The 11552-nt window shown below is 42.9% G+C and overlaps 1 protein-coding gene across 1 annotated transcript; it reads right to left on the reverse strand.

Moving 5' to 3' along the window:
* Positions 1-2240: 2240 nt before the first annotated feature.
* Positions 2241-11184, reverse strand: LOC119364908 (uncharacterized protein At4g17910-like). The gene is made up of 17 exons (XM_037630479.1): positions 10882-11184; positions 10126-10328; positions 9964-10027; positions 9835-9868; positions 9229-9359; positions 8958-9031; positions 8756-8831; positions 8558-8647; positions 6607-6680; positions 5639-5726; positions 5080-5206; positions 4878-4982; positions 4263-4386; positions 4126-4177; positions 3628-3672; positions 2709-2807; positions 2241-2565 (listed from the first exon to the last, which is right to left on the reverse strand). The coding sequence occupies exons 2-17, from the start codon at positions 10176-10178 to the stop codon at positions 2413-2415; spliced, it is 1389 nt and encodes a 462-aa protein (XP_037486376.1). The 5' UTR covers positions 10179-10328; positions 10882-11184; the 3' UTR covers positions 2241-2412.
* Between the last annotated feature and the right edge of the window lie 368 nt (positions 11185-11552).

Below are 11552 nucleotides of genomic sequence, written 5' to 3' on the forward strand. Positions count from 1 at the left end.
GCAGATCCGGCTTGAACTTGCCGGGCCAGACGATGCGGCAAAGCTCTGGAGTGAACGCACGGCATCCTGTCGTGGCCACGGGGGCTCGCCTCGGAGGGGGAGCCATGTCTTGACGCCTGCACGCAACCACCTCAGGCTGCGCACGGTCTTGCCGCCGAGGCGCAGGAGGAGCTGGGAGCGCACGCGCCTCTCCTTGAGGTCGCTGCACGGCTCGGCAGCTTTCATCATCACGCGCGGGCGCCCTGCACGGCTGGTTGCGCTGGGGGGGGGGGCTCGCACCTTGGCTCGGGGACAACATCTTGCCGGAGAGGAGGAGGGGCATGCCATGAGCTACGTCGCCCGCCTGGGGCTGCGGGGGAGGCAGCGAACAGGACAGCACAGGAGCCTCTCCAGCAGCGCTGACTAGCTCTACGATGTGGTCCAACCAATCCTTGCAGAGGCTGTCGGTCAGATGGTAGCGCAGAAGCTCACGCGCCATGAGCAACGCCGACTACGCGATCGCCGGCCCGCGACGGGCGTGGGAGGACGAAGCAGCGGCCGGGGTCAGCGACGGAGTGAGGATGCGGCTATCGCGTCGCACAGAGGGCGGCAATGATGAATCCTGCTGCTCATGTGCTGCAGGGCCAGTGGCAGCATTGGCCACGGGCGACGAGGAGCGGCAAGGAGCTCCATTGCCCACGGGCTGCCCGGCGCTCGGCACAAACTCGACAAGCATCCGCCATGAGGACAACGGAGCGGGGGTGAAACAACTGACGGAAGAGAGGCTTCGACACACCCCCTACCTGGCACGCCAAATGTCGGATTTCGGGCTCCGCAAACCCAAGAGAGGTTCGAACTAGCGGCGTGTGCGAAGAACTTAACCTCTCAAGCCGATCGATCCGCTTCTCTCACGACCTAGCTCGATGAACACGACAGAGAAAGACACGTCCGTTTACCCAGGTTCGGGCCACCTTGCGGTGTAATACCCTACTCCTGCTTTGTGGTGGATTAGCCTCGCGAGGGGCTGATGATGAACTAGTACAAGTGGAAGAACAACCTCAGGAGGCGTGTTCTTGTGATGAGCCCTGGGGATTCGGTCTCCGGGGGTCCGATCCCTTCTACGGTGGTGGCTAGGTTATATTTATAGTGGCCTTGGTCCTCTTCCTCCGAAACTTAGGCGGGAAGGGATCCCACAACAGCCAAATTTGAAAGGGGACAAGAAGTACATCTAATCCTGACAAAAGGCGGTCTTCGCCTGCAAAGCCTCTGAGCATGACGTCGTGGTGGGCTCGGCGATGACATCCATCCCGCCGTTCTGACGGTCTTGGTCTCGTTGCACGCAAATGACAACCTTTGGCTGATTCCTTGGGACCCCACACCTGCGCTTGCCTCCTTTGCACCAAAGAGGAAACTTGCCGCTCTGCGTCCGCTGACGCGCGTCTGGCCTTGGTCGTCATGACCGATGTCATTTAAGCCTCGTGAGGCTGGGTCTTGCATAGAAATCTCCGCTCCGTCAAGAGGCCACCTGTGGAGGCCACTCCCTCTGAAGGTCTTGATGTCGCCCGCCTCGCGGGGCTTGACCCCTCGCGATGGTCTTGTCTTGCCGTAGTTGAAGCTGGGCCATACCATGCCGTCGATGAAGCCACATCATGGGCCGCAGACGGGCATGTCAGGGTACCCTGGTTCCCAGAACGCCGACACTATGATCTTCCTCTGTTTTAACTTTCAAACGGGGTGTGAAAACGGATACAAGTCGGGACTGCAGCACATTACAACAATACAACGAGTGAGAGATAAGGCTTCTAAACCACTTGGAACAAAGAGATATTCACGGCGTTCGTATAAAAAAGCCAATGCCAATATCTAGGCCCTGGACAGGGCCTCCACCTAGTCCTGATCAGCAACCGATTTGCGGTTTATCTTAACTCAGGGAAGCGAACCAATCAATGGTTGGATGGTTAGAAGGACAGTGGTATACTCAGCTTATCAGGGTTCAAATCCTGGTGCTCACATTTATTCTAAATTTATTTCAAAATTTCCGGCGATACATGTTTATATGAGCGGTTGCATCTGTACTGTGTTTAAAAAAAACTCAGGGCCATTTGGACCTGATTGAAATGAGATCTAAACAAGAAAGAGCACTTGCCATTCATTGGTTATTAGAAGCATCCCAAAAGCATCCGGGTCAAAATATGGCTTTCAAATTAAGTTCTGAATTAGTAGATGTTGCCAAAGGGAGTGGGGATCTCACCAGTACTGTGTGAATAAACAACACTCACCTTGATTCATATACCACCTGCAATGGGTAGGGCTTTGGTAACTGAGCACATATGAGCCCTAAGGGCTCAGTTTCAATACACAAATCGTGTCTTCCTCAAAATCAAGATTAAATACTCTATACACACAAAGTACAGTACTGGACAAAATCCATATTCACCAAAATTTTATCCTAACACCAGAAAATTGAGCAAGACCAGCAAGCATGCACAGAGTAAAGTTGTATGCTACCAAAATCATGAAGGCGGCGATGGGAGAGGCCGAAAGCGTGTCAACTGAGAGATTTACTAGACCAGTTAGGATATTTGCCTGCAAGAGAATGTAAATATCAGTTTCTTTACACTGACCGCTTAAAGAGGTACATATATCTGCTGAAATTTGACGATTCGGTCCTATTAGTCGTACTTTCCCATTTTGGAATCAGCAATAAGAATAACGAGACATGATCTTACCACAAGGAATGCCCCAAGCATATTTTGATTGAATGATTCCTCAAGAACCAAATTCTTGTCATGTGAAATGGACCCCGCTAGTGTGAGAATAGATATAACCTGTTGTTATAATAGTAGCCATCATGAATAGTGAAGCCTGAACATTTTTTTAGCAATTTCCTAACTGGTAACAATACAATCGTAAGTATTAGCAGGCTCAATTGTTGTTAGACCCTTCAGGCAACACCACAACAGGTATATTTAGTTGGAGCTGGAGCCAAAGAGCTGGCTACCTCTAGCTTTAGGTCATTTGCTGATTTTCATTTAGTGCTTGTTCCTTTTAATTACACAGATGGTTGTGTCCTGCATAATGCATTGGCTTACTAAAACTCTTCTTCCAAGTATATTTACATGGTAGTTCTGCATGATCTCAAAAAGAGAATGTAACTAAGTAGCATGCATTTGAAGATGAGAAGTGTGTGCATCTTGCCAGTTTTTCAGGCTCTATTATCAGATTCAGACCATCGTTAAAATATTAAAACCAGTTGGTGAACTATAAGTACAAAGGATAAAAGCTAAACTTTCAAACCTCATTTTTCAGCTAGTGCACATTATTTTCAGCTATGTTGCTCTGGTGCATATTATTTTCAGTTGAAATTTGAATTTTATCCTCATTTGAGAAGATAAACTATGCAAACTAACACTATCCTTGCCCTTTTAGGGCCCACAATTGGATAACTGAAGGTACTATCGTTTAAAGCACTCCCTCCGTCCCATAATATAAGATCTTATTACATCCAATTTGTGAGCAAATTGAATGTAATAAGATCTTATATTATGGGACAGAGGGAGTACATATTATACTTGTCTTCTGGATGTCTTAATCTGACAATGAATGCATGCTATAAGTTTATAAAAGCAAGAAAGGAAATAACAATACCTGAAAATTCTGGCCAAACACAAGCATAACATAGGCGAAGTTGCACTGCAAAATGAAATGCTTGAATTTTTACTGGAGAAAAGATAAGTTGCTGGAGTTACTTTGACCGAATGTAAAACTAGTTTGTAGTAACTGTAGCATTTCCTTTCACTAAAAAACCTTTAATTTGGGAAGGTAGTTTGCCCACGTATCCGTTCATGTTGGAAGAATCGCATTGCGTGAGTGGAAGGTTTACATTTCAGCAATGCAACAAATGTTCTTACTTCAGATTTACTTAGACCAAACCTAAATACTATGAAAATATATGTCATACTCTTACACTTAATCATCATGTTCAAACATAACATGTCCATTGAGATAATAAGAGCACAATACTGTTTTCTATATACCATAAGTTGCTGCTACGTTGCATAGCTATCACAAAAATTCTTCAAATATGAGTTTGCATTTTTAGTACCAGTGTAAATAAACCAAGCATGTAGTTAGTTAGTACCCTACCATTCGTCGAGAAACTCTTTCAACATAGCTGTCAAGAATGATCGCCAAAATCCTACGAACATGCCATCGGAGAAAATGTTAACCAAGGAATATTACAGCTCTTATTCATAGGTGTTCATGTTATCATTGTTTCCTACCAAAATGATGCTGCGAGAACCCATACTTTTACCACTTGAGTGCTCCTAATCTTTCCTTTTGAACTAAGGTCATGAAACAAAAAGTAACCCAGAGATACACCAATCAGGTACATACCCCAGTATCCTGTGGAAGGAGTTCATTAGATCGCATAATGTGGTGCATGGAAATTTATGATACTGAATATTCAAATATAAAAGTGACCTAATAAGTAACAGAACAGATAATTGCCATATTAAAGTTCAGCAAAACAAAAAAGAATGATAGAAAGAGAGCAAACTATTCCTGGGGTGGAGGAGTTGTGGGTACATGACTCCACCCAGCAGGGTTCAAATTTTAGTGCTCACATTTACACACACATGTGCTCAGTTTAGTGATATTTGTGGATTTATCCCACTTTTTCTAGTGTGAATAGGACATATGCTCGCGTGCGTGTGCGCGCGTGTGAATAAGTATTACACATGTTTGTTCACTAAGCTTTCTGTACAAATCTGGACCAGTAATGTTATTTTGTCAAACAAACAATAACCAAGCTTGGAAGGCTCTACGCCTCTATGTTCCTCAGCATCTTATGCAAAGAAATGACGAAGAAACCATGTGCACATAGATATTTTTACCAAATATGCTATACACGCCTTCCTTATTCTGGCCAATGATATCAGCACTTCTCTCATGAGATGTGAGGTACTCATTCAACCCAAAATTTAGCCATACCTGGTATCCTGTAAAAATAAATAAGAGCAATTTATCTACTGAAAAGGAGAATTGTAGCACCTCTAAGCCCTTCTAACCAAACTGTAAAACTAGAACCATTAGTACCTGCAAGAACAAGCATACCAACTATCCCGCAATATTTAGGATGAATCCTGATAATGGATGTAAGGATAGAAACTGCTGCAAGGGTGAAAAAGAAGTTCCAATGGACACCATATTCTCCTACATGCACCTACAAGGTAGCAAAAGGAACATAGCTCTTCAGAAAAGACAGCATTCTAATACGGAAAAAAAAGTGTAAATAACCTTTGATTATGCATTGTAAACTTAAATCTAATCAACTCCACTTTCACTACTACTACCTCCGTGCCCAAATATAAGACGTTTTGGTAGGCTAAACTAGCCTACCAAAACGAATTACTAAACGTCTTATATTTTGGTATGGAGATAGTACAAAGGACTGCACATGCTATAGTAACTATTATATGTATTTAATTCTGCTTAATACAGGTTTCAGTATCTAGAAATGAAGGAAGTGAGAATACGAAAACAGACAGGGACAGGAAAACACAACAAAAAGGTTAGCAAGTCTGCAGAAATGGCATTATATGATAAATTCTGACGGATGCGTAATTTAAGTAATTGGTACAAAGAAGAAAAGTACCTGATAATCAACACCTGATGTAGAGATAAGACGAGCAAAGCCAAGAAATACTAGAGGACTTATGGACTTCAGTGCTGCCTTCCATCTCCTAAAAAACAGAAGGTGCACTATGTGATAGAGTACTTATGATGTTGAATAGTGCCTATTGGCAGATCTAACGGTCAGAAACTACAGTTATCTTCCCAAAAAAAAATCAAAATTGAAACAATGATTCTGCCAAAGTATCTGTGCCTTTTTGTGATGATACTGGACAAACACGGGATCATTTGTCAGTATGTTCATACAGTAAATTTTCATCTATATGAGAAATAATACTAAGTCAGAAAGCTACTTGGAGAACAACCTAACAAGAAGCGATTAACACAGAAATACCACCTACATGCAAATAGAAAACATGCAAAAAGTTGCAGGACAGATCTTATTTGAAAGAAGAGATGGACTAGTCATTTTATCTTGATGAATGCTACTAATGATTATAATTTTCTTCATTTATCAATTAACTGACAAAGCTAAGATTTGCATGCAGAATTGTAATACTTTGTATCTCGATTTAAAAAGGACAAAAAAAACTCAGCACACCATAACGTAAGTGGTGAAGTTGAAACTTCTAGGTTCCTACAAGCTCCTATGTCCAGTACAAACAATCAACATAAATAAACATTAGTTCTTTAGAGTATCTACAAAAAACAACTTATGTAGTGAGAACATTTTGACATAAAGCCCGACGGACGACAGTATCTAACACTATGACTATTGACTAATAATTATTATCATAGAAAAAGTAGGATTAACTTTGCAGAACATGAATCTAGCTTTTCACAGAGTTTGCCTTTTAGTTTCAGTATTCACGTGAGTTACTTCCGACTTAACTAGATGAGAATCTTAGCATCATGTTGGATCCAAATATATATATTCATTAAGCCCTAAAAGATTTTCTTTAAGACAAATGAGATCATTTAAATACTTACATTGAGGTTACGTTTCGTGCTTGTCTAGACACCAGTGCATTAGCCACTACAAAAGACCCTACTCCGAGATCCATCTGTTATGTTGGAAGACAGGTCAGATTTCTGATCTTTCAGAAATAATGGCAAACATGATCCAAATTACACGAAGGGAAGCACGGGTCGAGAACCTGACATTAATAACTATAATAAATAATAGATTGATGACGAAAAAATGGAAGCAAGGCATATTTGTAAACAAGAAACTTGTGTCAATTCCAGAAGAACAAAAAAAAAAAGCAATGAGGAACAGTAGTTGATGACCTAATCATACAGGGGAAAGGCATAAAAACTGGACAACCAACAAAGATGACAACAGTAAATTGCATTCGACCGGCAGGCCAGCAACCCAAACCAGGGTAGTGATACTGCCGCAGGAGATTATTACGTGTTTAGCAAGGGCTTGCAGCAACAGGTAAAGAAGGTTTGAATTTTTCCAGTAAAGTTAAGGATTGTGGCCTTCATCAAGTATGGTTTAGACATGATGAAGCACCAGATTTTGGGAGTTACAAGGTTGCAAGTCAATCTATGATGGCTGTTGTCAATCGGTATTGAGTTACATAATATATTATCCAGCTCCACATCAGATAGAGTCAGGTTCACAGTGCTGAACATATACAACCATGGCAATGACACCGGAGCAAGAAGCAGTTGGGGTGTTGCAAGAAGCCGACACAGTCAAGCACAACGGAGGAGGCAAGCACAAGAGGAACGGCAGTGCATACAGGGGTAACAGCATCAAAGGTGCAACTAGAAGCAGTGGTAGCAGAGCAGATAGATGCGATGATGCTAGGAGATGCAGAAGGCATACAAATGGCGGCAGAGTACTCTGTAGTGACATTGTTGAGCCCAGCTGGAAGAATCCAGGCCATGCATGTGTGGAGATTGACTCAAACAATCCGGTTCTATGTGTGTGCACACAAACACGAAACAAGAGTTTGGCGTGTGCAATATTTGCAAGCTACAGTTCTGATTGTAAAACGGACTCTGAAAATATGCTGCAGGCATGAAGTCAGCGGCGGCAGCGGTGGCACTGCTGAGCGCAGCCGGTGGAGTTTCGTAGGCAGGTTTGAAATGCATGAGATTGCATTGTGTTGATCCAATGTACTCCCTCCATTCCTAAATATTTGTCTTTCTAGATATTTCAAATGGACTACCACATACGGATGTATGTAGATATATTTTAGAGTGTAGATTCACTCATTTTGCTCCGTATGTAGTCACTTGTTGAAATCTCTAGAAAGACAAATATTTAGGAACGGAGGGAGTATGAGATTATGAGCATAGACCAGCCAAGCAAAGATATACGTGTGCAGCAATTTGCATGGAAGCCAGCAGATCAATTAGGGCATGAAGAGTCCGGGCCAGGAGATGAATAAGGAATGTTTAAACTGCAACAAAACCGTGAGGATCACAGGGCCAGCTTTGTATTGATTACTAGCTCAACAATTTCTTGGACTGGCACACCTCTGTGCCATGAGTTTACTTCCATGTGCACAGCAGGGTGGGCAGCGATACAGTGCGCTGAAGGAGAAGCGGTGGCTGTGAAGCAGCAGGAGGCATTACCGGTAACACAACCCACACCAGCCCTTAATGTGCAGCTACGTCTCTACTTGATGCACCAGAGGAGTCCATGACTGACAAATTGATTTCATTTAACCAGTCTAATGAAGCCGTTAATCCTTTGCAATCCAAATCATATGCACAATTTGCAGCTGTTGCCATTTTTTGCACACTAGTTCATGATTTTGTGCAATTCTTAATGATGATGATTATAAAACTAGGCCATCATGGGGGATACACACCATGTAAACAACCTCTGGCTATTTAAGTAGCCTTCATGATGAAAATAAGGCAGCGGAACCTGTAAAAACAAAAGATAAACTAAAGAAAATGCCTGGACGAATTAACTTACAATGCCACTACCATATGTTTCAGCCTTTGCATACCGTCTAGGAAAGATTTTGAAATCCACTGCCAATATGGACACGCATGTCACTAAAACCTACAAAGAGCACAATCACCATTAATACTATAATAGTACTGCTCCATCTCTAGTGCTGGTGAAGGAGCGATAATGTGTTACTTATATAATCAGTAAACTTGTGCATACCACTGACACTCGGTAAGAAGATATGTCTGCCCTAAGAGAAGGCAGATGTTGTTGAACCTTGAGATGAGACTGAGACCTGAAAGTGCAGTGTCATATAACTCCAGATCACCATGGGTGGTGTTTCACGAAAAGAAATCAGAAGGGAATTAGAGCAGCAAAAACAAGGTAACAAAAATTGGAGTAATAACTAAATACCAAATACCTTTTAAACAAGATGTAGATAGATATCACAGCTACAAGAGAAATTGCACAAATATAAGCCCATTCAGCTAAGATCTGCAAGAAACCAAAGGAATAACCACAGATTCACTTATAAGTTAAAAAATGTTAAAGCTCATCCAAAGATTGGTAGATGACAGCTGAATAGTCAGTAGTTCAGTACTATAAGCTTGTGCTTTGCACGTTCCTTGATTTATGCCGTTTAACAATTTCATCATGTAAGCATATTAAAATGCAATGAAGAGGGTACTTGCCGTGAAAATCAGAAGTATAGGCAATACGACAGTGAGACAATCTATAACCAACGCTGAAAAGTAATACACTCCATCTTTATGACCAGCAAGAGCATCATCATTTTTCTTCACTGAATCCCTCCTAATATTATCTATAATAAGATAAAAACAAGGAAGTAGAATCTCTGTCAGATCTACTCCATGAATGAAAATAAAGAAGTTTCTTTATTGATAACAATGACTACATCAGGGTAAAAAACACATGGAAAAACTGAGAAGGATGCCATGACATAGCTAGCATCAGATTGGCCAGCATAGTTTGAAGTAGTGGACATGCTAGCTGCCCACAGTCAGTAAAATGTATCAATATAGATGCTGGGATATGAAAAAGATTGGGCTGGATAGTTGAATATCAGAAAATACCTTGTTTAAAAATATCAGAAAATACACATTTATGATCAGAACGCTAAATGTGCAAAATTGCAGCATACTGGCAACTGAATTCCACTTTCCAGTCATAACAGATAACACCTATCTCGCTTGAATATTTGTTGTACAACAAGATTCTACACTTACACGAAAAGGTATAAATGGTTTGAAAATTTACAGTATCTCTAACCAACTGACCTCTGCTGCTCCATTTCCTTAAAACCACCACTGCCTGCGAACCCAAAAAACAAATCAGACCACAACCCTGACGTGCATATATAGGTACAGAAATATTGGGAATCTAAGGGAGAGAAACTAATCAGTCACCGGCACGATAGCGGAGAGCGCCGCGATCTCCAGCAGGGACGACCCCGTCAGGTTGCTCACAAATCTGCATCATGAAGGAGGAGAATACCTAGAAGTTAGCAGAGCAGTACGGGCGAGAATAAAGTGGTGGCGAACGCAGGTAGGATTTGACTTTGCACTCACTGCTCCTTAAGAAGCTTGTTGGGGTTCAGGGGCTTGTCGAGGAGGCCCTCCATTCTTGGACTGCGAGAGGTGGTTCGGTTGGCGGCCGCTGGTGGTGGCAGCGGCAAGTGAGCCGAAGGAGGACGGTTGGAAGCCAAGACTCTGTGGGTGCAGCGGCTGGCAGGCAGTGGCGGATCTAGAATTTTGAAACAGGATGGTCCACCCTAAAAAAAATACAATAAATATGACATGCCAATAGCACAATAGGAAATTGTCAATATGATCTTACAAACATATGAAAAATTCTCAAATAAGTCTTTGATTTTGCATAAAAAAAGCCTACATGCCTTGAAAAGTTCAAAGGAGACTATGTGCATGTGTTCATTATTTCACATTTGATACATATATGTAATCAGGTGGTCCTAGTTGACATTCTGTTCTTCAATATGATAATGACATTTATTGATTCAAAAAATGAGAACAATGTATCAATTGCTTGATCCAGACAGAGACAATTCAGTAGTAAGTAGTAACATTTCTGAAAATTACAGCTCAAGATGCCACATGGATTCAGAAAAATGGATCCAAACTGAAACAATTTAGTAAGTAGTAACATTCCTGGACAGGACTCAGCACTAGCAATACATTACAATTTACAGAGGAGCACAACAAGCCTTAATTCGTAACGAGAAGTACTGGCAGGTGGCAGCACGACGAGCAATGAGTATAATCAGTAAACAGAAATTGCGGAAGAGGCAGAAATCTTATCAAACGTACCTCAAATCGGGCTGGGCGGCTGGCTGCGTGCCTTCTGCAGCTGCACAACGCCGCGCGCCGGGCGTCAACTGCCGAGTGCGGTCTGGGCGGCTGCCGGCTGGTCGCGGTGGCGCAGGGCAGGGGCGGGGCGGGGTGGGTAGAGTCGACGGCGGGGCACAGGATGACGGGACCAGGTGGCGAGATCGGCGGGAGCGCAGAGCAGTCGCGAGGGGAATCGGGGACGCAGCGGCTGTCCTGGCCGGCTGGCCGCTGCCGCGGCTGTGCGACGAGTCGGCTCGAGGCTGTGTTTGCTGGGGTTTTTTTTTTCTTTCCTTCCAGCCCATCCCCTGTTCTCTCTTATGGCTATGGTCTCTCACAGACTAACGCGATGCGAAATTTTGAATGCTGTTTGACAAGACCCGCTTAGGAGGAAAGGCGAATTCTGGTGTCTCTGCGTTCAGCTTTATCCACAAACTAACACAACGCACTGGCTTAGGTAATCGTCAAAATATGTTGGCGTCACATGGTCTTTGCGTGCGGTTCACTATTTTGAAAAGAAGAAAAATACAACAAAAGATCACACGTGAGGCATTGAAGAATCTTAAGTGACCATGGTTCTTTACAGACACAACATTTCGAATATTGAAACCGTATGAGAAATAGACATTGGTAAATTGACCGCACAAGGTCGT

Source organism: Triticum dicoccoides, chromosome 2B (assembly GCF_002162155.2).
Source record: "Triticum dicoccoides isolate Atlit2015 ecotype Zavitan chromosome 2B, WEW_v2.0, whole genome shotgun sequence".
In the NCBI taxonomy this organism is placed as follows: Eukaryota; Viridiplantae; Streptophyta; class Magnoliopsida; order Poales; family Poaceae; genus Triticum; species Triticum dicoccoides.

Coding starts and splice junctions, on each gene's coding strand:
- LOC119364908 (XM_037630479.1), bottom strand. CDS start 10,178: ATGGAGGGCCTCCTCGACAAGCCCCTGAACCCCAACAAGCTTCTTAAG. Junction 9,869..9,963: donor CGCTCTCCGCTATCGTGCCG/GTGACTGATTAG, acceptor TTGGGTTCGCAG/GCAGTGGTGGTTTTAAGGAA. Junction 2,808..3,627: donor TGTTTGGCCAGAATTTTCAG/GTATTGTTATTT, acceptor TTATAACAACAG/GTTATATCTATTCTCACACT.